Below are 25,584 nucleotides of genomic sequence, written 5' to 3' on the forward strand. Positions count from 1 at the left end.
TTCATGGTCCCCACAAGAGAGACATATATGGCATGGTGGCACAGTAGTTAGCACTGTTGCCTCACAGCACCAGGAACCCAGATTCAATTCTGGCCTCAGGTCACTGTCTTTGTGCAGGTTGGACATTGTCCCCATGTCTGTGTGGGTTTCCTCGGGGTGCTCAGATTTTCTCCCACAGACCAAGGATGTTCAGGTTCAGTGGATTGGCCATGTTAAATTGCTCCTTAAGGCGGAACTTTCTGGCCATGCTTGCCCCAAACCTGGAAAATCCGCCTGAGATCAATGGATTTTACGTGGTCCGACCCTGCCTGCTCTGATTCCCATGGTGGGTGGAATGGGAAAATTACCCCCTTAGTTCCCAAGATGTGAAGGTTAGATGGATTAGTGGGGTAAACACGTGGGGAAATGGGAAAGGGCCTAGGTGGCATCCTCTGTTGGAGAATTGGTTCCAGTGTGTTGGGCTGAATGGCCTCCTACTGCACTCAGGGGATTCCATGATAATGAAGAATCCAAGCAGACAAGATAAGACATTTCACCCCATTTTGGGCTTGTTCCTGAAGCTTGATTTTAGCCAGTCAGGATTATAAATGAAGTGGGCACAGAGTTGGCATGGTGACACAGTGGTTAGCACTGCTGCCTCACAGCGCCAGAGACCTGGGTTTGATTCTGGGCTTGGGTCACTGTCTGTGTGGAGTTTGCATGTTCTCCCCATGTCTGCGCGGGTTTCCTCTGGGTGCTCGGGTTTCCTCCGGGTGCTCCGGTTTCCTCCCACAGTCCGAAAGACATTCTGGTTAGGGTGCATTGGCCATGCTAAATTCTCCCTCAATGTACCTGAACAGACGCTGGGGTGTGACGACTAGGTGATTTTCACAGTAACTTCATTGCAGTGTTAATGTAAGCCTACTTGTGACACTAATAAATAAATTTGAAAAAAAAACACTTTTGCTTCTGTAAGGTTGCCATGGAAGCTTTCTGTTTCTTCCAACTGCCTGCCCTTATAAGTTGCTGTAACTGTTTGGCCAGAGAGATTGCTGCATAAATGTATATATATATGCAAATAAACTGGAGTCAGCTAGGAGTCAAGTTTGATTTCAAAGGGCGGGGACTCTTCACTTTTAAAGGAAAACCGTTGTTTGTCAGCCAATGATTTAATGAGTCCTGATTTTTCTCTGAAATGTGATCCAACGGATTTTGGCAAGGAGCTGGGCCCCTTTTCAAAAATACACAGCCAGATGGATAGGCAGTGCCTGGAGTGTGCTGGCTCTATTCACACACACAGAGGGGAGACTGCAAATACAGCAATCTTCATTCCTGGCAGGAACTCTCTTCTGAAGCAAGCCAGAGCTTGTCGTCTCTGAAATTTGCTGTTGTAAAGCATTCCAGCTGGAAACATGGGGCGAGGTTGCAGTTAGGGCAAGAGAGGCTGTGTTCAAAAGTGGGAACTCTTCTCTCCCTGACTCGCAATGGTCCCTCCGAGCTTATTCTGTTCCGTGCTATAAGTGCCACGGTTTCAGTTTCAGTTTCGATGCTTCCTGGTGTGAGTGGGATGGCGGCTGCTTTACCCCCAGAGTGGCTGGAGGAAGAGCTAACCTGCCCCGTCTGCCTGCAAATCTACACCGACCCGGTGATCCTGAACTGCAAGCACAGCTTCTGCCGAGCCTGCATTGAGGAGTCCTGGAGAGATCCGGAGTCTGGCACCTATTCGTGCCCGGAATGCAGGGCAGATTACAGCGAGAGGCCTGTCCTCAAGAGGAATTTCAAACTGGCCAACATCGCCCTGAAATACCAAGCGGTGAACGGGACCCCGGTGGCTTTGCCCTGCAACTACTGCACCAGGAAGAAGCTGACAGCTGTCAAAACCTGCCTGAAATGCGAAGCCTCCATGTGCGCCAAGCATCTCAAACACCACAGGGAGAACGCCGTGTTCAAAAACCACCCTCTCATTGACCCCACCGCCGACATGTCCACCTGGAAGTGCACCGAGCACAAGAAATTGTTGGAGATTTACTGCAAGGACGACAAGGTGTGCATCTGCTGCCTGTGCCCTGTGGTGGGCAAACACAAGAACCACAACTGTGTCAGCATCAGTGAGGGAGAACAGGAGCTGAGGGTATGTTTTTGTCTTTCCTTTTTGTCTAGCCCTGCTGCGGTTTTGCCCTGTAAAAAGTCTGACAACACCAGGTTTTAGTCCAGCCTATTTATTATGTTTTGCCCTTCTCAGGCTGACTGGAGCTGCTGCCAGATCAGGCTTGAACATGGAGCAAATAATGTTGGCCTAGGCAAGTTTGCACCGTCCACCCCCGCCCCCCCCGCCCACCAGACCCTGCTACAATCAACAGGAATCTCATGCATGGAATTCAGATCCCCAATCAAATCATAGAATCCCTACAGTGCAGAAGGAGGTCACCAACAACAATCCCACCCAAATCCTATCCCTGTAATCCCATGTATTCACCCTGCTTAATCCCCCAGACACTAAGGGACAATTTAGTGTGGCCAATCCACCTAACCTGCACATCTGTTACTGTGGGAGGAAACCCATGAAGACATGAGGAGAATGGGCAAACTCCCCGCAGTCACCTGAAGCCGGAATTGAATCCGGGTCCCCAGCGCTGTGAGGCAGCAATGCTAACCATGCCACCCTCAATATCCTGCCTCAATATTACAACTGCACACTTGCCTGCAAGAGGGATGGGATGGGGATGGGCTTTTTACTTCCGGGCATTTCTCTTTTTTTTTGTGTGGTGGATGTTTCTGATTTGGGAACATAGCAACATGAATTTATCTCGTACCTTAAACACAGTGAGACCACCCTAGGCACATTACCGAGTGAAATTGTGTTTAAACAAGACACTGACATGTAGCGCTGAATCCCCCTGCCTCTATCACTTGGAACCTGCCTCCAAAATATACATCATGTGTAAAAGGGCAGTTGCTGACTAGTAGGTGATGGTAACCAGGAAAATATTGTGGGAGAAGCCACTTTCATTGGAGCATTTTCTTTGTTCAAATCCTTCTTGTTTGATTTTGTTTTGTTGCTTTTTTTCTTCTTTATTTTATGGGATGTGCATGTCAGTGGCAAAGCCCATTTGTTGCCCATCTTTAATTGCCCTCATTCTGAGTGGCAGTTCGGGTCAACCACATTGCTGTGGCTCTGGAGTCACATGTAGGCCAGGCCAGGTAAGTATGGCAGATTTCTTTCCTTAAAGGACATTAGTGAACCAGATGGGTTTTTATGACAATCAACAATAGTTTCATGGTCACCATTAGACTTTTAATTACAGATTTTTATTGAATTCAAATTTCAACATCTGCCATGGTGGGATTTGAGCCCGTGTCCCCAGGGCACTACCCTGAGTCTAGTTCACTAGTCCAGTGACACCCACTACCCCACCATCTCCCCTGTTTGCACCTGTACCTACCTAATGGTTTTGATGTTATTCCTGTGGCTGTATATCCTTTCATTTATTGATTTGCAAACTGTGTTCCACCTTGTTCTCAGCTGAATCACACATATCCCATCGTGGATGGGATAAATTAATGGTGTCTTTCTACTGCTTTTACACGTCACACCTCTTGATGCTGCCTACGCTTAGGTGCCTGTGTGGGAAGTGGTGCAGAGAAGTGGCTGGTTTCTGCTTTCCAGTTGTATCCCTCAGGAAGCCAGGTGGTCCTCACCTGTGGCACCAGTTCCGGCCTCCATGAGAGAAGTGATGGGCCTCTTTAGATCCTGTGTTAGGGAGAGAATCTGTGCTGGGGATTGTACTTGAGTAGTTGTGCATTCCAAGGTTGGCTGTACATGGGTACACAACCTCATCATAGTAGGTGGGGAAGGAATTGGGGGTGGATTGCCTTTTCTTTTTTAGCTCAAACCTTTGCTTGAGGGAAGAAGCTATTAGCATGGCCAATCAACCTAACCTGCACATCTTTGGACTATGGAAGGAAACCAGAGCACCCGGAGGAAACCCACGCAGACACGGAGAGAATGTGTAGACTCCACACAGACAGTGATCTAAGCTGGGAATCGAACCCAGGTCCCTGGTGCTAACCACTGTGCCACCTTGCTGCCCATAATGGTGCATAAGGAGGCTATTTGGCTGTTGGGTCTGCACCACCTTTCGAATGAGCAATTAATACCACTCTCCCCAGCTCGGCCTTCTCCCCCTGAGGTCTGCACTGGTTTGCTGTTACCTTCTGCAATATGGCTGACCAGGAAACTCTTCCGCTTTTACTGCCTGACATCAGGCACATTGGACAGATTTACAGATTGATTATGAATGCACCTTCCATGACCATCAGGCACTGAAGTGGGACTTGAAGTCAGAGCTACCTCTGTGCCACAAGGCCTCCTCCTTCTTGTCATTCAGACAGTACAAAAAGATGTATTGTTTAATTTGCAGGAATATCCAGTAGTTCTGCCTCCTCTTCTCCTGCCGTTCTGCACTCCTGTAAACCTGGAATGCCGGAACATTAATTTCCCCATCAAATCTGTTTTCCCAAAAATATTCAGTTAGATTTTTCAAAGGTCTTTGGCTTAGCAGGCCTATTTGTTCCGCTGGCCAGGTAGATTTTGTTCTATCATGGACCCTAAATCTCCTGGCTGAAGACACTGCAACATTTCTTGCTGCCCAGAGGTAACCATGATATGGAGATGCTAGCATTGGACTGGGGTGGGCACAGTAAGGAGTCTGACAACACTAGGTTAAAGTCCAACAGATTTATCTGGCATCATGAGCTTTCGGAGGAGCATTGATTGACCTGATGGAGGAGCAGCGTTCCGAAAGCTCATGATTCCAAATAAACCTGTTGGACTTTAACCTGGTGTCGTGAGACTTCTCACTGTGCCCAGAGGTAAATTCAAGCGAACCTCAGAACCTTTAACTGTGCATCCTGCTGGAGACATCCAGTTTTTTGCCTCTCTTTTCTTGGCATGTTATTTCCAAAATTCTTGCAACTTCTGAGCCATCATATTCCAGACAGTACTTGATGATTATTTCTTATGACTCAGCAATCACACCCCCAATGAAATATTTAAATAAGTCCTCTAAAATAATAGCACAAAAGCAAAATATTGCAGATGCTGGGCACCTGAAAACAAAACCAGGGAAATAGAGGCCAGGCAGCATGCTTTTTAAAGGGATTGGTAGCTCTGATGTTAATTGTTTTTGCATCAGTTGTTCTGTGGAATGTAAATTCCTCCAGGGTGTTAGTCCCCATTGATATTCACCTTGGGAATAACTGGAAGGGTGACTATAATTTAATTGACGATGGTGAATTTGTCCCACATTGTACAGCTCACTGTCACCATCTTGGTGATGCAGGCTAGCATTTTGTGATAGTCCAGTTAGCACAGTATGGACCCGCAACTCCTTCATTATGCTCTCACTTCAATATGTAACAGTCTATAGCTCAATACCCATCCCCTTATATCTCAATAGCTCAATGTTAAACTCTCTAGCTCAATAGCAAACTCTCTGTAGCTAGATACCCAACTTCCTCAAGCACAATACACATCTCTCTATGATAGTTTATTTATTTCTTACTCACAAGTAGGATTACATTCACATTGCAATGAAAATCCCCTAGTTGCCAAACTCCAGCACCTGTTCAGGTACACTGAGGGAGAACTTAGTATGGCCAATGCACTTAACCAGCAATTCTTTGGATTGTGGGATGAAACTGGAGCACCCAGAGGAAACCTATGCAGACACGGGGAGAACATGCAGACTCCACACAGACAGTGACCCAAGCTGGGAATCGAACCCAAGTTCCTGGTGCTGTGAGGCAGAAGTGCTAACCAATGTGCCACTGTGCTGCCCTTTTGAAGCACAATACCCCCATCTCTCTGTAGCTCAATACCCATCTGTCTAACGTTCAATACACATCTCTCTGTAGCTCAATACCCATCTCGCTGTAGTTCAGTACAGATTCTTGTAATGCATTGCTCTATTATTCTGTCTTTCAGTTTAATTATTCCTATTTCTGGTTCCATCACTCTTACTTACTTAATTTGTCTCTCTTCAGTTCTACCTCTCTCTCTCCCTTTATCTATCTCACTAGCCTCGCTGTCTCCATCTCAGAGATTCCATTTGGTGCCACCTGTATCTTTTTCTCTCTGAATTCTCCCTCTGTTTCAGTTGCCAGATTAAAGTAACTTTTGATTCATTTTAAGGACCACCTGCAGCAGCAAATCGATAAGGTCAGGACAAACACAACCTCCATCCAAGCTGCTCTTGACCATCTCCAGACACAGAAAGAAAGTACCCAGGTTAGTTTGCGTAATGTTTTTTTACTGTGACTATTAACAATCTGTTTTATTTCCTAAACAGACCAGGTATGTTTCTTTATGTTGATTTTTGTTTAGTGTGGACTCTTGATGCTTATCATATGAGAGTTGTCAGTTCTACGGCTTGCACCCAGTGTCTAAGCATTTTTCCATCAGATACAGATCAAATTAAATTCCAAGGTCAATAATATATTATCCATTGCAAATGCAAAACTAAATTCCCTTTGCACAATCCCACCATTGAGTCAGATGTAGTTTTGGTTAGATACAGAGTTCCTCCTACATTCCATGCTCAGGCATTGCCAGATCAAATATTGCACAAGTTACACAAGAGTTTAACGTGGGATGAAAGTTCATTTCATGAAAAATGTAAAGTGCCTGATTTAAAAAGTGGAAGCCACAAAATGTCTTATTTCTGCAGGGAAAAAAATAATGCCTGGAAACACACAATTGGATAATCACCACACAACTGATAATGATCCTTTGACCCTTCTCAAAACAGTTAATTGGTCACTTATGTGCTTGAAATCTCCTGCAGACGGTTACAGCAGCTATGGAGTAAATATTTGTATTGGGGAATGATTCAAACAGAAGAGAATCTCATTTTAGTGATGCAGTATTGAAAGTGATTGAAAATACTTCAATATGGCATTGTGTGGGGTTGGGAAAGAGGCTTGCAGGGTACTCCACTACCCCCAGAGAGTGTGAACACTGTTTGCAAGTCTAAGTAAACTAGGCATCAAGGCAAGGAGGATAAAAGGCATTATACAACTTAAGGGTTTGCACAAAGACAAATATGAATATTCCTGTAGCATAGAAACTGGAATTGTGTTTTTGTGATGAGAAGTTGTTGTTTATACCCTTCTGAAGGGAATAGCAGCAGATACTTGGAAAAGCAAAGTTTCAGTGGCCTTTTTAATGGAAATAAGCACAGCAAAATGTCTGGCTGCTATGATGTATGTTGCCCCTCCTTCCCCACCCCACCCCCAGCCATCCCTTGTGACACTGAACAGCATGTTACTGTCCAGGAGTCCTAACAAAATGTCAGTGCACTCAGACACTTCACTGGCTGGTGTTGGGCCTCCCCCCAATCTGAAAAAAAGGAGGTTGGGAACCCCATTCCCGAGAGCTTTCAGCCAATCACAGGCCATTGCCACTGGGAGTGATGGCTGGTGTTGATAATGCCATGATGTGGAGATGCCAGCGTTGGACTGGGGTGGGCACAGTGAGAAGTCTCACAACACCAGGTTAAAGTCCGACAGGTTTATTTGGTATCACGAGCTTTCGGAGTCTCGTTGCTTCTTACCTGAGGAATGCCTTACTGTTGTAGACAGTGAAATGTGTACTCCATTTCAACTTTCTCAGCAAGCTAGCCTAAAAAGCAGTTTGTCCTAAAAATGCTGGTAGTTTGGGATTCTTGACAGTAAGACGCTGAAAGTTTGTACTACCAAATAAACTTGTTGGACATTAACCTGGTGTTGATAATGCTCCCAGACATTCCTGGAGGATCGACACTGGATCCCTGGAATCAGGTAAATTGGCGGGATGGAGTTCTCAGAGAGGGGGTGGTGAGAGGGTTCAGTGGCAAGGGCATAAGGTGCCTTTCAGTGTCCCCCACCCCCTCTTTCCAATGCTGGATCCCTTGATCAGACACTGAGTGCCTGTCAGTGAGGGACCCCAGGTCAGCTTCTGTCCCGTTAATGTTTACTGGGTCCCATTCGGGAGCCGTGAGAGGCTTGTACAAGTCCTGTTAACTCCCACTAAGTACTGGTGGGCCCAGGATGAATTGGCTTTAAGTGGCTAATAGGCCCGATTCCTCCTTTGGATCCTTCCTGCCTCTGACTCAACTGGGGATAGTTCCTCCCTCCTCCTCCCCGGTTGTGTAAAGGTGATTAGAGCTACCGGTGTGATGGATGTCCCTGGACAGTGCCCTGGCAATGTCCCCTGATACTGATTGGCACTACCAGGTTGGCAAGGTGCCAACCTGGTGTGCAAACCTGTGCCAAGCTGCAGTGCTAGGAGTGGGCCCTACTGGGGGTCTCTGAGGGGGGAGGGAGGGGGGCACGTGTGTAAAGTGGGATGGGGAAGAGGGAGAAGCTGGTGATGACTGTTGGTGAGTGGGGAGGGGGTGGAGAGGGGGAGAGAGAGAGGGTGATGCTGGCAATGGCTGTTGGAGGGTTGGGGAGAATGCCGACTTTGATCGAGTTGGGGGACGCTATTATTCATCGCTTGGGAGGGGCGAATGCTGGCTTTACTGGCGTCTTTAGGCCCTGCCCCTCCGTTTTTGCTTTTGACAAAGTGTCATAGGAAAACCTTGTGTTTTTCTGGAGAGAAAGGCACCAGTTTCCAGTCGGATCCTTTAGATGGGATTTTCCAGCTACGCTCACCCCAGGATCTGAAAATCCTGCCTGAGGTCAACAGACATTTGCATGGTCCGTAAAAGTGTCCCTCCCGCTACAATTCCCGGGGCAGACGGGATGAGAAAATTCCATCCTTTTCCATTTTTTGGTCTGATTCCGTCCAGAGTCTTATCTGACTGAATGTGAGAGTAAAGGAGTGGGGAACACTGAGCTAGATAAGGCCCGTGTTCAGTCAGAAAAGCAACTTCTAGTTGAGTGAACTGCAATGTAATAACCAGAGTTTCTCTGCTTGACAGACTCTGATCAGAGAAACCAAAATACAGATTCAGGAGAAGTGCACAGCAATACGGAAGTATTTTGAAAATGAAGAAAAAGAAGCGTTTAAATACCTCGACAGAGTACAGCGGCGAGTGACCGGAGAAATCGACGCTCAGATCCTCGAACTGGAAAACAAAATGGAAGCTTTTGAGAAAAATCTGTCTGATTTCAGTGATCTCTTAACCAAGAATGAAAAACTGATTTTCATACAGGTAACATGCTTTAAACTTGCAGCCTCTCCTGTGTAGCATTTTATTGAACCATACTAATCAGCTTTTTTTTAACCCAAGTTCCAAAAGAGGAAGATGTTCCATGTTGCGAGTGAATAGGAAGTGTATTTGTTTTTATATTTGTACACGGGTTGTAGGTGTCGCTAGGCTAGCATTTATTGCCCATCCCTAATTGCCTTTGAACTGAGTGGCTAGGCCATTTCAGAGGGCAGTTCAGAGTCAACTAGGTAGGAGTGGCATGGTGGCACAGTGGTTAGCACTGCTGTCTCACAGCGCCAGGGACCTGGGTTCGATTCTGGCCTTGGGTCACTGTGGAATTTGCACTTTCTCTGCGTGGGTTTCCTCCAGGTGCTCCGATTTCCTCCCACAGTCCAAAGATGCTCAGGTTAGGTTGATTGACCATGCTAAATTGTCCCTTAGTGTCGGGGGACTAGCAGGCTAAATGCAAGGGGATGAATCCTGGGTGCAATTGTGGTAAGTGCAGACCCGATGGGCCAATTGGCTTCCTTCAATACTATAGAGATTCTGTGATACATTGCTGTGGATCTGGAGTCACACGTAGGCCAGAAAGTTTCTTTCCTTAAGAGACACTAGTATTTTACAACAACGGTTTCATGGTCATCATTAGAATTTTTATTGAATTCACATTTCACCACCTGCTGTGGTGGGATTTGAACCTGGGTCCCGGAGCATTACCCTGAGTCCGTGGATTACTGGTCTGGTGACAGTATTACTGTGGCACCGATTTGGGTTGGGGAATAGGGTTGTCTAGGAGCATGTGGCACGGTAGCACCGTGGTTAGCACTGCTGCTTCACAGCTCCAGGGACCTGGGTTCGATTCCCTGCTCAGGTCACTGTCTGTGTGGAGTTTGCACATTCTCCTCGTGTCTGCGTGGGTTCCCTCCGGGTGCTCCGGTTTCCTTCCACCGTCCGAAGATGTGCGGGTTAGGTTGATTGGCCATGCTAAAATTGCCCCTTAGTGTCCAGGGATGCGTAGGTTAGAGGGATTAGCGGGTAAATGTGTAGCGATATGGGGATAGGACCTGGGTCGGATTGTGGGTGGTGCAGACTTGATGGGCCGAAGGGCCTATTTCTGCGCTGTAGGGTTCTATGATTCTATGGGAGTAGTGAGAGGAGGTTTTAGAGAATTGGAGAAGAGCCGTGAAACCAAGTGGTTCTCATTCGTGGGAACTTCTGGAATTTGGGAGTGGGAAGTTGCTAGCTTTGGTAGGGAAAGGTTGACCTGTGGGATTACTGGAAATGTGTTGGAGAATTTAAGTGAAGGAATATTAAGAGTTCCAGGGAAGTGAGTCGTAGGGGGTCTCCTAGCCCTGGGGGTTGTGTTTTGGGGATGGATAAGCAATCAAGCATGGATTAGGAGCTGCAGATGAGCTTATTTCTGGGAGCATTGGGAAGAGGACTTAAACAACAACTTAAATCTATATAACAAAGTTAATGTGATGAAAGTTCCTGAGGTGCTTCACAGGAGCATTGAAGCAAAGAATGACATTGAACCTCATTTTAAAATCCATTCATGGGCTGTGAGTGTTGCTGAATTGCTCTTGAACTGATTCAGCCATATTTCTGTGGGACTGGAATCACATATAAACCAAAATAAAGGACATTAGTGAACCACTGGGTTCTTATGACAGTTGACAATGGTTTCAGTAGAATTTTAATTCCAGACTTTTTTGTTAAATTCACATTTAACCATCTAATGTGGGATTTGAACCTGGATCCTCCAGAGCATTAACCCTGGATCTCTGGTCCAGTGACAATACCACTACACCATCACCTACCCATTGTTACCTCTCCTCATAAGGAGATATTAGGTTGGATGACCAAAAAGCTATGCGGAGCGGTGGCACAGTGGTTAGCACTGCTGCCTAACAGCAGCAGGGACTTGGGTTCGATTCCTGCCTTGGGTCACTGTCTGTTCGGAGTCTGCACATTCTCCTCGTGTCTGGCTGGGTTTCCTCCGGGTGCTCTGGTTTCCTTCCATAGTCCAAAGGACTGGTTAGGTGTATTGGCTATGTTGAAGTTAGCATCAGAGTGTGGTAACTGGGGATTTTCACAGTAACTTCATTGCAGTGTTAATGTAAGCCTACTTTTGACACTAATAAATAAATTTAACTTTTAAAGGAGGACCACAAGCTGGAGAGGCAGAGAGGTGTAGTAAAGGTATTCCAAAGCTTGGGGCCTGGACAACTGGAGGCATGGCCACCAGTGATGGAGCAGTTAAAATTGAGGATGCACATGAGGCCAGAATTAGAGGAACACAGATATCTTGAAGGGTTCTGGGACTGGAGGAGAATACAGAGATTGGGAGGGGCAAGGCCCTAGTTTGCAAATAAGAATGAGGATTTTAAACTCAAGATGTTGCTTGAGTGGGAGCTAGTGTAGATCAGCGAGCACAGGGTAAAAGGGATATGAGATTTACTGCAAGTTGTTAGAGGTGGCAGTTTATGGAGGATAGAATGTGGGATCCAGTGAGGAATGTGTTGGCGTAGTTAAGACCAGATTACTGCAAATGGTTCTGCAGTTTTGGATCATTGGGAGAGTTGGGGACACTGGCTGTAGGTGAGATGGATGTGTCACACAATGTAGACCCACACAGGAGGTTGTAACAAGAGTTAACAAAGATTGGGGAGAGCAAATTTGGGAATCCAGGAGACTTGGGAAGGGGGAGGGCATAGTACCATCATGGTACATGCTGGGAAATGTGGTGTTGGATAAGCTTAGATTTGGTACTATTTTTGAAGGAAGAGTTAAGGGAAAGTGAATGGTGTGACCTGTAATGAATCTCTACTTTCCAGAAGTTTTATAAGTGAGCCCACTTATGTGTAACTTGTAACTTTTAAAAGAAAATAGGTTGTCATGGTACCTAAAGGGATCTAAAACAAAATCAGTCGAAGCTTTAACTTTCTAGCTATTTACTGGTGATGAGGAACATTGTTTCTTGCCAGCAATTATTGGAATGTCTCGGGTGTGCTGGCTTGTATGTTTTTGACCATGTGTTGTCAGACATTCCTCACAGCTCTGGCACTCTTCCTCACTCCAGCTTAATACAATTCCCTTTTCGTAACTATTTATCCGCCTGTCCAAAGAAGGGTGGGTGTCTGATGGAGGCGTCATACCAATTCCTTCAGGTAGAAACATGATTGAGATTTGTAGTTTCAGATCTGCTGTTTCAGTCCAGGTGTGTGGGTCAGTCCTGTTCAAATCTGGGAGTCTATACTCCACGAAGAATGATAATTAGGATTGGCACCTTCTGTGGATGCTGAAAGAAGTAGAACAGCTTTGTAAATAGATCACATAATTTAACAAAGCAGTTGTGAATTATTTTCTACTACAATTGGAGCTATAACTGCAAAAATAGCGATGTTTACTTGTTTGTTTACTATTTAATTGATGTGTTTGTCAGTTAAAATCTAAGCTCCCTTTTGCTGATACAAAGAAGCTTACAAGCCCATCAAAACGTAATTTAACTTAGTTAATAGAGAGGGTGAAATAACGCAGTACTCTGACTGAGTCACTTAAGGGTGGCACAGTGGTTAGCACTACTGCCTCACAGTGCCAGGGACCCGGGTTCAATTCCAGATCACTGTCTGTGCAGAGTCTGCACATTCTACCGTGACTGCATGTGTTTCCTCTGGGTGCTCTGGTTTTCATCCACTGCCCAAATGACGTGCTGGTTAGGTGCATTGGCCGTGCTAAATTCTCCCGCAGTGTTCCCGAACAGATGCTGGAGTGTGACAACTAGGGGATTTTCACAGTAACTTCATTGCAGTGTTAATATAAGCTACTTGTGATATTAATAAATAAACTTAAACTCAAAATATTGAAAGGAATCGCCAGCCTAGTTAGAAAATCATTATTTCCTCAGGAAGGGGAATCCAAAACAAGGGCACTTCAGTATGATTTTATAAATTAAAATGTCAATTAAAAAATTATTCCTGAGAACAATGCTTTAGATAAAGTATTGGGGAAAAAGGGCACTGCTCTGAATGGTCATAGAGACAAAAGCTGGAATTCCCTGGCCATACACACCAGTGGGATTCTCTGGCCATTCACACCAGTGGGATTCTCTGGCCATACACACCAGTGGGATTCTCTGGCCATTCGCACCAGTGGGATTCTCTGGCCATACACACCAGTGGGATTCTCTGGCCATTCGCACCAGTGGGATTCTCTGGCCATTCACACCAGTGGGATTCTCTGGCCATACACACCAGTGGGATTCTCTGGCCGTACACACCAGTGGGATTCTCTGGCCATTCGCACCAGTGGGATTCTCTGGCCATTCGCACCAGTGGGACACTCTGGCCATACACACCAGTGGGATTCTCTGGCCATTCACACCAGTGGGACACTCTGGCCATACACACCAGTGGGATTCTCTGGCCATTCGCACCAGTGGGATTCTCTGGCCATTCGCACCAGTGGGACACTCTGGCCATACACACCAGTGGGATTCTCTGGCCATTCACACCAGTGGGATTCTCTGGCCATACACACCAGTGGGATTCTCTGGCCATACACACCAGTGGGATTCTCTGGCCGTACACACCAGTGGGATTCTCTGGCCATACACACCAGTGGGATTCTCTGGCCATACACACCAGTGGGATTCACTGGCCATTCACACCAGTGGGATTCTCTGGCCATACACACCAGTGGGATTCACTGGCCATTCACACCAGTGGGATTCCCTGGCCATACACACCAGTGGTGCGATCCTTGCTGCATGTTCCTCGGCAGCGTGGGGTGGCTTCAGTTGACAGCGGCGGGATCAGTGAACGGCGCGCCATCTCCCGCTGCCGAGAAAAACGCTGACAGGAGGCCAGAGAATCTCCCCAAAATCAGTCGCCATATTTTAAAATAGAGATAGATATTTACTTGAGCGTAAGAGTGATAAGGGATAAAAGAAAGAAAGATCTTGTATTTTTATAGCATCTTTCTCTATGTTAGAATGCCTCAATGTGTTTTCAGTCACTTCTGAAGTATATTCACTCTTGTAGAAAACATGGTGGCAAATTTTTGTTTTATTAATTACATATTAATTAATTATACAGTTATTATTGTGGGAATTGTGGTGACTGGGAAACAGTGTGCGGCTGATTATTGTACAGAAATTAACATTTCCACCTCATTAACGAGTTTGGGACAGTATTGTCCAGGCTCGCTAATGTTTCCCACCCTGCCCGGGGGGAGGGTCCCGCCAGCAGGGATTAAAACTGGTCTCTAGGAACGGGAACCAGGCATGATGGCCTTGCTGGTGGGAGCTGAGGCCTGTCTGGCATCCTGGCAGTGCAAACTGGGCACCCTGGCACTGCCCACCAGGCACTGGGCAGTGTCAAGCATGGGGCCTGAGAGGGAGCCTGAGGGGGAGGGAGGGGTGGGCAGGGCAAGGCCGGGAGTGGGCCAATTTGGGGTGGGGATGGTGGTGACCGGGGCTGGTCATGGTGTGGGTGTGGGTGTTGTTTGGGGCTGGCCATGAGTTGAGGGTAGGTGGCGATGGGAGCTGGCCATGAGGGTGTGGGTTGTGCTGGCCACCAGTGGGGGGCGGTTGGCGAAGACATTGGGAGGTTGGAGTTTGGGGCAGCCATTGGGATACCTGTGATTGGGGGGCCTGTGTATGTGCACTGATCTCCCAGACTGCCGGGTGGGATTAGACACACACACACACACACACACACACACACACACACACACACACACACACACACACACACACACACACACACATACACACACACACACACACACACCCCGAACTACCGGTCGGAATCCCCCAGCGGATTCTGTGAAGCACAGAGTGCCAGAAATTCCCTGCTTAAGTGTGCCCAAAAACAGGTAGGAAAACTTCCTGTTTACCCACCTTGGGCGCTTAGTTTCTTAAATCTCCTTCCAGATAATCTATTTTTGTAATATTGATTAAAGGATAAATAATAGTTAAGACACCACAGATAACTCCTCTGCCCTTCTTTGAAACAGTACCATGGGATCTTTAAGATCTCATCAAAGGGTAGCACTACTGACAACACAGCACTCCTTCAATACTGCTGTGGGGTGTTAGCTGAGATTTTTGTACTCAAGTCTCCTTATGGGATTTCAACCCACAGCCTAACTTACACATCTTGGGACACTAAGGGGCAATTTAGCATGGCCAATCCACCTAACCTGCACATGGTTAGACTGGAGTATCTTGAGGAAACCCACACAGACACAGGGAGAATGTGCAAACTCCACACAGACAGTGACCTGAGGCTGGAATTGAACCTGGGTCCCTGGTGCTGTGAGGCAGCAGTGCTAACCACTGTGCCATCGTGCTGCCCCTTGGGTTCTAGTCAGCACATATACTAACAAGAGAGTTTATTTATTTAAGTGTGAGGAGCTTGTTCCCTTGCTTGTTAAGCAGGTTCTGTTGTATTTGGTTCATGTAATTTGTTACATTCCAAAAACAGCAGCCAGCAGAGGGACTGGGTATGTTTGCTTTGTGATAAATAGATCCACAGGAAACCCTGAATAATGCCTTTCACAGAATATCATTGAATCTCCAACAGTATTACTGATATTTAATGCACTTCTTACATCTTATACGATCTTTGTATTAATCCTTCTATCTCCTTATTTCAGGGGTTTAATTCAATGGGATTGAGGTAAGTGAAATTTACTTTGATATCATTCACTCATGATAGGTATCTTGGCTGACACTGGATATGAAAATGCCAGGGCATGATTTACAGAGGGCAGGGACTTTATAACATGTCCTGACCAACATTTATCTCTGAATCAACCCCTTCAAAGTAGACTGAGTTGTTGTTTACCCGATTGCTCTTACATAGAAAATAGATGCAGGAGTGGGCCATTCAGCCCTTTGAACCTGTTCTACCACACATTATCATGGCTGATCATCCAACTCAATAGCCTGATCCCCCCCTTCCTCCCCATATTCTTTTATCCCTTTGGCCCCAACAGCTATACTTAAGTCCTTCTTGAAAACATACAATGTTTTGGCTGCACCTGGAGTATTGTGCACAGTTTTGGTCCTCTCATTTGAGGAAAGATGTAGTGGCATTGGAGGCAGTTCAGAGGAGGTTCACTAGATTGATTCCAGAGATGAGGGGGTTGTTGTACGAAGGGACATTGGACAGTTTAGTCCGATACTCTGGAATTTAGAAGAATGAGGGGAGATCAAATTGAGGTTTACAAGATGATGAACGGTATGGATAAAGTAGACGTGGAGCGGGTGCTTCTGTTGTTGGGGCATTCTAGGACAAGAGGTCATAGTCTTAGGATAAGGGGTAGCAAATTTAAAACAAGAGTTGAGGAAAAAACTCCTTCTCTCAAAGGATTGTGAATCTGTGGAATTCGCTACCCCAAAATGCAGTGGATGCTGGGACAGTGAGTAAATTTAAGCAGGAGTTAGACAGATCTTTAATTGGTCATGGGTTGAAAGGTTTTGGGGAGAAGGCAGGAAAATGGGCCGAATGGCCTAATTCTGCTCCTACACCTTATAAACTTACGAACTGCAATCTGTGGTAGTGAATTCCACAGGTTCACCACTCCCTGAGTGAAGAAATTTCTCCTCATCTCAGTCCTAAAAGGTTTACCTGTTACCCTTAGACTATGACCGCCAGTCTATCTAGACACCCCACCATCGGGAACATCCTTCCTGCATCTACCTTGTCTAGTCCTGTTAGAATTTTATAGGTCTCTACGAGATTCTCCCCCTCATTCTTCTGAACTCCAGCAAGTATAATCTTAACTGACTCAATCTCTCCTCATATGTCAATCCTGCCATCAGGGATTTTGTTGTATATGATTAGGCTGCTACAGTTCACACATCAGAATACATTTCAAAGTAATTTATTGTCTGCAATATGCCATGGGACAAATGAGAACACAAAAGTCCCTTTGTAAGTACAAATCCTTTATTTATTTAATGAATAACTAAATAGAGATGTCCCTAAATTGTATAAAGCATTCATTTACATTCTCTGCTAATCAAATGGATTCTTCCTGAAATGAACACACTTTAAAATGGTGAAGTATTTAAATTCTCTGGATGCCTCTTGCACAGCAATGGGAAAGATGATAATCATGGCATGGAGAATGTAGAACAGAAAATTCCGGCAGTAACCTGTAACTGTTCAACATCTGGAGAATGTCTATAGCAGTCACACTGTCAAATTTGACATTGTGGCTTCTCTGTTGCACCAATAAATGATTGTGGCTATGTCCAAATAGTCCATTAAATGAGATGGTGGGTGTGCATAAATGACCCAGTAAATGGGAAACTGAACGTATGTGTAAATAATCCATAAAGGGAATATTTGAATTTATATTCAATACATTATCCGGGGATCTGGATGTATGTGTAACTGCTCCATTAACCAGGCACCTGAGTCGATCTAAATTCACCCCATTAAACAGTTTCCGCTAAACAGGAAATGGACGGCCAATCTGCACATTTTCTGCCGGCTGCCAGCAGTTAAAATTGACCCCTGAGTGTTCAAGATCATGCCATTAGTCAAGAAGTGAATGTGTGTACAATCATCTGATTAAGTTATACCAGAGTGTCTGCAAAGTCACCTCATTCATCAAGTTTGCTCAGCCCTTTACACATTTCAGGCCTACCTTAACTATTCTCTCTCTTATGAGTGGTCCCTGTGTCTAATGTCCAGGAGTGCACACACACTGCTGTCTATCTAATCACATTCATATACCTGAGGCTGTAAGGATAATGCCTGCTTGTGATGTGGACTGAATATTGCTTATTTCCACTATGTCCTCCCAAGTGCTTCTTCAGGCATGCAATTTCCTGTCCAACCAGGGCTCGATTTCTGAGGCCTGAACCAAATTTGGGTTGCAGAGTTGTTCAGTCACGTTTGTGACCATATCCAGGATTGCAGATCCCAAGGAACTATCACTTGGGCAAACACAACAGATCGTAGGTACAGCTTACAAAAGGCAATAAAATAAATGAATCTAGTGGTTGGTTGGAGGGGTCATTATGAACCAGCACATCAGAAGAATTCTCCACTTATTCTTTCACTCGTACCAACAGGGCTTTGCTGAAATTAATGTCAGGGGGTCATTGGGCCTAAAGCCTGGGCCCGGTCTCCACTGAAGCCCTTTGCTGACCTTACACCCGACAAATATGGAAGGGGCAGCAATATTAGCTTTGACTGAAACAGGAGAAGGGAAATCTGTGTGCCTGGCACAGTGGCTAGCACTGCTATCTCACAGCACTAGGGGTCCGGGTTCGATTCCAGGCTTGGGTGACTGTCTGGAGTTTGTGTCTTCTCACTGTGTCTGCATTGGGTTTCCCCAGGGTACTCCGATTTGTTCCACAGCCCAAAGCTGTGCGGGTTAGGTGGATTGGCCTTGCTAAATTGTCCATCAGTATCAGGAGGATTAGCAGGATAAATGTGTTACGGGGATTGTTGTCAGTGAAGATTTGATGGGTCAAATGGCCTCCTTTTGCACTGTAGGGATTCTATGATAAGTCCAGGCGAGAGCAGGAAGATAGTGGATCTCAGCACCTCGTTTCTCTTTCTGTTCCACTGCTATTCCTCCCAATTTTGGGCAGGATAGTGGAGGAAAATCCCTCAACTGAATCAATATTCTTTCCCTTCTCAGTTCGGGGTAACATTCGAGTAGCTTCACTCCAGTGGCTGGCCCGTCTCTCTTCCTGATTTCGATATTAACTAGGAGTCGGCCTTTCCTTCACTGCGAACCCTTTCACTTTAAATGTAACAGGTCATCACAGCGACCAGTCGATCAATGATTGCGATTGGCTTATTTTCCAGGAGAGAGAGCGTTATGATTACCTGTGCAGTGTATTTGTTTGGTTTATTTATGCGGCAGCACTTGTTTGTATTTTAACGCGGCCTACACATTTTCTTCAGAATAAAAGAAGCCTCTGAACCGCTCGCGCCGCAGCCACCTCCCTCCGACGTCAATAAGATAACCGCGGATAAGATAAGCTGGGTACAGAAACAGTATGAAGTGGTTTCACAACTCGAGAGGGATCGAGACATCATGGCGACTGTGTGTAAGTACAATAATGCAATGTTAACCTTCATGTCGCGGGGGCTAGAATGTAAGAACAGGATATCCTTGTGAGGCTGTGTAAGGCTCTGATCAGAGTTCATATTGTGAGCAGTATTGGGTCTGTATCTAAGGAAGGATGTGCTGGCCTTGGAAAGGGTCCAGTGGAGGTTCACAAGAATGATCCCTGGAATGAAGAGCTTGTTGTATGAGGAACGGTTGAGGACTCTGGGTCTGTACTCGTTGGAGTTTAGAAAAGATGGGGAGGGGAATCTTCTTGAGATTTACAGAATACTGCGAGGCCCGGATAGAATGGACGTGGAGAGGGTGTTTCCATTAGTAGGAGAAATTAGAACCAGAGGACACAACCTCAGGCTAAATGGATAATCCTTTAAAACGGAGATGAGGAGGAATTTCTTCCTGAGAGTGGTGACTCTGTGGAAGTCTTTGCCGCAGAAGGTTGTGGAGGCCAGATCATTGAGTGTCTTTAAGACAGCGATAGATCTTGATTAATGAGGGGAGCCGGGGTTATGGGGAAAAGGCAGGAGAATGGGGATGAGAAAACTATCAGCCATGATTGAATGGCGGAACAGAATACAAGTGGCCTCATTCTTTTCCTATGCCGTATGGTCTTGCGGTCTAACACTGTTCACCTTGTTTTATTTCACTGTGTCATTTACTGAACTGCATCAAGGCTTTCCAATCTATCTAATAAAACTGTAACTCGGGCAAACTGGAATATCAAGCTTCAGTAGCGTGCTACACCAAAAGCATTTGTGTCGTAAATCGCTGGCACTTCCATCTCAGTTTTGCCGTAGCACTGATGGAACTGATATTTGATTTGACTTATTATTGTCACATGTATTGGGATACGGTGAAAAGTATTCTTTCTTGCATGCTATACTGAGAAAGCATACCATTCATAGAGAAGGAAATGAGAGAGTGCAGAATGCAGTGTTACAGTCATAGCTAGGGTGGAGAGAAAGATCAACTTAATGCAAGGTAAGTCCATTCAAAAGTCTGATGGCAGCAGGGCAGAAGCTGTTCTTGAGTTGGTTGGTACGTGACCTCAGACTTCTGTTATCTTTTTCCCAATGGAAGAAGGTGGAAGAGAGAATGTCCGGGGTGCGTGGGGTCCTTAATTATGCTGGCTGCTTTGCTGAGGCAGCGGGAAGTTTAGACAGAGTCAATGGATGGGAGGCTGGTGGATGCGGCAGAGGGAGTTTGCAAATGGAGCTAATCCTTAATCCAGAGGATCCAGGCTTCTCACCGGGTTTTCCATTGGACCATGGTGCAGTAACACCCAAACAAGGTTAGTGAGATAGGGGATGGCATTGCCAAAGCAGGGCCTCCTGCTAGGTTGGGTGTTTCCTAGCTTGACCTGGCAATGAGTAGAAGCAAGCGCCCAGGCACTGAAATGAAGAATGTAGGGCACAGTCTGGGGCTTGGATTTAACTCGGATCTTATGATCCAAAAGTTATTTTTTGTTCCCTTACCAAGAGAGCTGATGAGGACAGCCTTATTCTCTTTCTGGAGAAGCAGCTCAGTAACTCCTGTTTGTTCCCTCCTCCCAGAGCTGGCATGTTCTGCTATGACTTGTACCCTTTAGGAGATTGCTGATGATGTGCTGTGAGCAGTATTTGAATCAAACGACCTACGCCTATCTCTGCTTACTTAGCTGCGTTCATGCAATTGTGTCCAGCAGGGATTTCCATCCTTTACTTAGAGTTTATCTCGTCTATCTTCTATCCGGTGTCAACCACACCAAAACCATAAGCAAAGCCATATCCTGCTTCCTGTAAGTTATGCATCAAGGTTGATATGAAGATGGTTTAAGCCAAATTTAGCTTTTCATAGTATCCCTACTGTGCGGTAGGAGAGCATTCAGCCCATCGGGTTCACACTGACTCTCTGACAGAGTATCCTATCTAGGCCCACACCCTACCCTATCCCCTTAACCCCATGCATTTAACCCGCGAACTGTGACCGTTTGGCAGCATGGGGTGGCACGCTGGCACAGTGGTTAGTACAGCTGCCTCACAGCGCCAGGGACTGGGGTTCAATTCCTGGCTCGGGTTACTGTCTGCGCGGAGTCTACACGTTCTCCCTGTATCTGTGTGGGTTTCCTCCAGGTGCTCCGGTTTCCCCCCACAGTCTGAAAGATGTGCTGATTAGGTGCTAAACTCTCCCTCAGTGTACCCAAACAGGTGCTGGAGTGTGGCGACTAAGGGATTTTCACAGTAACTTCATTGCAGTGTTAATATAAACCTACTTGTGACATGAATAAACACACTTTAAACTTTTAATTCTCTGCATTTACATGTTTTGGGACACTAAGGGGTAATTTAACATGACCAATCCACCTAACTGGTGTGTCTTTCGGGCTGTGGGAGGAAACCGGAGCCCCTGGAGGAAGCCCACACAGACCTGGGGAGAGTTAGGGGCAGAAACAGCTGTAAGTGCACTCGAGACAGCTACTAAAAGCATGCTGAGTAGGATTGATAAGGGAAACTTTGCAGCAGAGAGCAGGTATTTACTCGCATGTTGCTTTATTCACAGACGGACAGACACCGACTCTAGACGTGGAGACCGCTCATCGCAGTGTGATTCTGTCAGACGACAAGAGGGTGGCGACTGGGTCCCAGTACCGACAGCCCTACCCCCCCCATCGCAAGAGGTTCGACACCTGGGGGCAGGTGCTGTGCTCCGAGGGAATTGACGGCGGGCGCTCCTATTGGGAGGTGGAGATTGCAGGCAACCGCGGCAAATGGGCAGTTGGGGTCTGTTACGGCAGCATTAAGCGGAAGGGTCGGGATAAAGAGTGTCTGTTGGGGGAGAGCAGCAAGTCCTGGGTTGTGTGCTCAGGGAGTAACAGTAACTTGTGGAGTTACTTCTCAGGGTCCCGGTCTGTGTTAGCCGAGCACAGCGGCAGTATCACAGATCTAAGCGTTCAGATGTCCTCCAGAGTGGGAGTGTTTGTGGATTTTGATGCTGGAATAATCTCTTTTTACAGCGTGTCAGGCAGCAAGCTAAACTTGATCTGTACTTTCCAGCAGCAGACATTCTCCGAGGCGCTGTACCTAGCGCTGAGAGTTGGTGATTGGAACACTTCTCTGTCCCTGTGTTCCCTCAACTGAATTCTCTTTTACATTTTGTTACCGTTTTATTCTTCACTCTCACTTACCCGCTTACTCTGATTCAGGGTTGCGGGGAGTCAGAGCCTATACTGACAGACACTGGGTGTTAGGGAGGATACACCCACAGACGGGGTACCAGTCCATCAAGGGGTTCTTAGAACACTTCCCTTCAAATATAGGAACGACACAAATCGGGATGGTTTAAACGTAGTGGTTCACTTTGATATCGTAGCTCCAAAATGCCTGCGATTTTGAGCTTATGCCAGCCCACACCATGATGTGTTGACCTTACTAAAATTTGCAAGAGTATTCAGCGAGCCACTGGAATCAGGCTGCTGTTGTCTGGGCAGCGAGAGCTGGGAGCTGAGCCCGGCAATCTTGAGGCAAACTTAGTGAAGAAAATGTGCAAAAATGCATTAATTTAATCAAGAGGCAAAGTCCAGCTAAAAACAAAACTCTGCTTCTGCCATAAGATGCACTCAGTGAGGGTGAAAGCATTACTGGGGGAGTTGGGGAGGATGGGGGGTGGGGGGAGCGGTTGACTTCTCCATGTTATACAGGCGAGGCAGAGTGGAGATTACCCAAACATATAAATGTTGGTTTGAACTTTCATTCCATAAGAACAAGGAGCAGGAGTTGGCCTTTCAGCCCCTCAAACCTGCTCCACTGTTCAATACTATATTGGCTGATCTCATCTTGGCCTCAGTGCCACTTCCCGGCCCATTCTCCATTACCCTTCAAACCCTGAATAAATCTGTCCATAACCCCCGTAAATTTACTCAATGTCCTGGCATCCACCACGCTTTGGAGTAGCGAATCTCACAGATCCACTGTCCTTTGAGAGAAGCATATTCTCTTCATCTCATTCTAGAATGCCCCACAAGAGGAAACGTCCTCTCTCTGTCTACTCCGTCAATCCCCTCCAGCGTCTTAAAATACCTCAGTTAGATGCCCCCTCATTCCTCTAAACCCCAGGAAGTATCGGCTTAAACTGCTCAATCTCTTTTCACAAGACAAACCCCTCGGCCGGAACTCTGCACCCTCGACTGCCATGGATTTGGAGCAGCCGAGGGTCGTAGAATGGAAATCTCCGTTGGCCTTGGGCGGGATTTTACGATATGGCTGGAGCAAGGTCGGAAAATCCTGTCCCTTTGGAATCAATCGAGTGAACGTCCTCTGAATTGCCTCTAATGCAAATACATCCCTCCTCAAGGAATGGGACCAAAACTGTGATTTGATTTGATTTATTATTGTCACATGTGAAAAGTACATGCTAGACAGACATAGCATACCATTCGTAGAGTACATAGGGGAGAAAGAAAGGCGAAAGTGCAGAATATAATGTCACTGACATAGCTAGGGTACGGATTTTATCCACTATTTTTTATCTAGTAAATAGTATACTCTCGTTCCGTGAAGATGTTACAAAATTTTAGTCACTTGCCTGGTGTTCCATGGGATTACTCATTGGGACCAATAGTATAGTCTCTATGTGTACCTGCTGGTGAATCTTTTTTTAATTCATTTATGGAATGTGTTGCTGGTTAGACCAGCATTTATTGCCCATCCCTAATTGCCCTTGAGAAGGTGATGGTGAGTTGCCTTCTTGAACCGCTGCAGTTCTTGTGGTATAGGTACACCCACAGTGCTGTTAGGGAGGGGGCTCTGGGATTTTGACCCAGCAACGCTGAAGGAATGGCGCTATGTTTCCAAGTCAGGCTGGTGAGTGGCTAGGAGGGGAAATAGCGATAACTATCGGACAGAATGTAGAAAAGGTTTATGAAAGTGGGGAAGGAGATATGAAACTTCAGTTATCAATCAGAGAAGCTGGAACTATTCTCCTTGGGGAAGAGAGGGTTGGGAAAAGGTTTGATGGAGCTATTAAAAATCATGAGAGGTCTGGACAGAGTAGATTGGGAGAAACTGTTGGGAGGCTGAAGAATGAGAGGACATAGATTTAAAGTAACTGGCAAACAAAAGAATGGAGACATGAGGAAGAATGTTTTTCAAGCAGCCAGTCTGAGATGCGCTGTCAGAGATTGTGGTGGAGGCAGGTTCAATCGAGGCAAGCAAGAGGGAATTGGAAAAGGAAGAACGTGCAGGGTTATGAGGAGAAGGTAGGGGGGAGCGTTTCGCTCATCTTGAGAGCGGGCAGAAACACAATGGGCTGAATGGCCTCCTGTGCTGTAGGGATTCTCCGATATATCCTAGGTGACAGAATGGTCAGAAAAGGAAAAGCTCAAGAGAGACAAGGGAAAATGGCTCCAAATATGGTTTAGTGGCAGGAAGCGAAGGGTAACGGTTGATGAGTGTTTTTGTGACAGGAAGACAGTTTCCAGTGGGGTTCTGCAGAGCTCAGTCCTAGCTGCCTTGCTTTTTGTGATATATGTCAATGATTTAGACTTAAACGCTGGTGGAACGATTAAGATGTTTGCTGGTGATTAAGAAATTAGTCGTGTAGCTAATAATGGGATGGGGACTGTTGGAGGCCTGAATTTTTTTGATTTGATTTATTATTGTGTTGGGATACAGTGAAAGTTGTTGTTTCTTGCTTTCAGAGTACCTAGGAGAGAAGGGAAAGAGAGGGTGCAGAATACAGTGTTACAGTTACAGAGAAAGATCAACTTAATATGTGGTAGGTCCATTTAAAAGCAGGGAAGAAGCTGAATTTTGGATACCAGTAGGAAATGCTGGCTCACCAAATGGGCAGTTTTATTCAGTGGTAGAGGACACAACACAAAACTCCCGCTGTGACCTGCTGTACGTGCTGAATGAATAGCTTTCAGCTGGGTGGCAGGCAATGGCAAGTTACAGTTGGCCTCAGTACCCCATGTTACAAAAGGGAAAATCGTCGAGGATTGAGAGGCTGTTGTGTTGACGTTGTGTTAAGTAGGGTTAGAGTGTCACTGTCCTGACATCTCAAATAGTAAATAACCTCCTGGTACTAATCTGGACACGAGAGAGAGTTTGCAGAGGGTGATCTGCGGAAATAATCTGTCAAGGATCCAGTGCTTAACGCAGAGATTGAAAAAAATTGACAAAAGAAAAAAAAATTCAACCAAATGATTGGACATTGGGTTAAAAGAAATATACTAACAGAAACCATATAGTTTGCTAAGCAAAGGGGAGCAGAAACAGTGTCACTGTCACCAACCTTGGGGCATATTAAGGATTTGCGAAGAAGTAATTTGCTT

At 46.0% G+C, this 25,584-nt stretch overlaps 1 protein-coding gene across 1 annotated transcript; it reads left to right on the forward strand.

The window, feature by feature from the left end:
• The first annotated feature begins 1,408 nt into the window (after window positions 1-1,408).
• LOC145358647 (E3 ubiquitin/ISG15 ligase TRIM25-like) lies at window positions 1,409-22,876 on the forward strand. The gene is made up of 6 exons (XM_080212864.1): window positions 1,409-2,110; window positions 6,173-6,268; window positions 8,943-9,176; window positions 15,834-15,856; window positions 19,112-19,257; window positions 21,813-22,876. Exons 1-6 carry the CDS (start codon window positions 1,526-1,528, stop codon window positions 22,388-22,390), a joined length of 1,662 nt encoding a protein of 553 aa, XP_080068990.1. The 5' UTR covers window positions 1,409-1,525; the 3' UTR covers window positions 22,391-22,876.
• Window positions 22,877-25,584: the final 2,708 nt, after the last annotated feature.

Source organism: Carcharhinus amblyrhynchos, chromosome 26 (genome assembly GCF_965287045.1).
Source record: "Carcharhinus amblyrhynchos chromosome 26, sCarAmb.v2.hapA, whole genome shotgun sequence".
Lineage (NCBI taxonomy): Eukaryota > Metazoa > Chordata > Chondrichthyes > Carcharhiniformes > Carcharhinidae > Carcharhinus > Carcharhinus amblyrhynchos.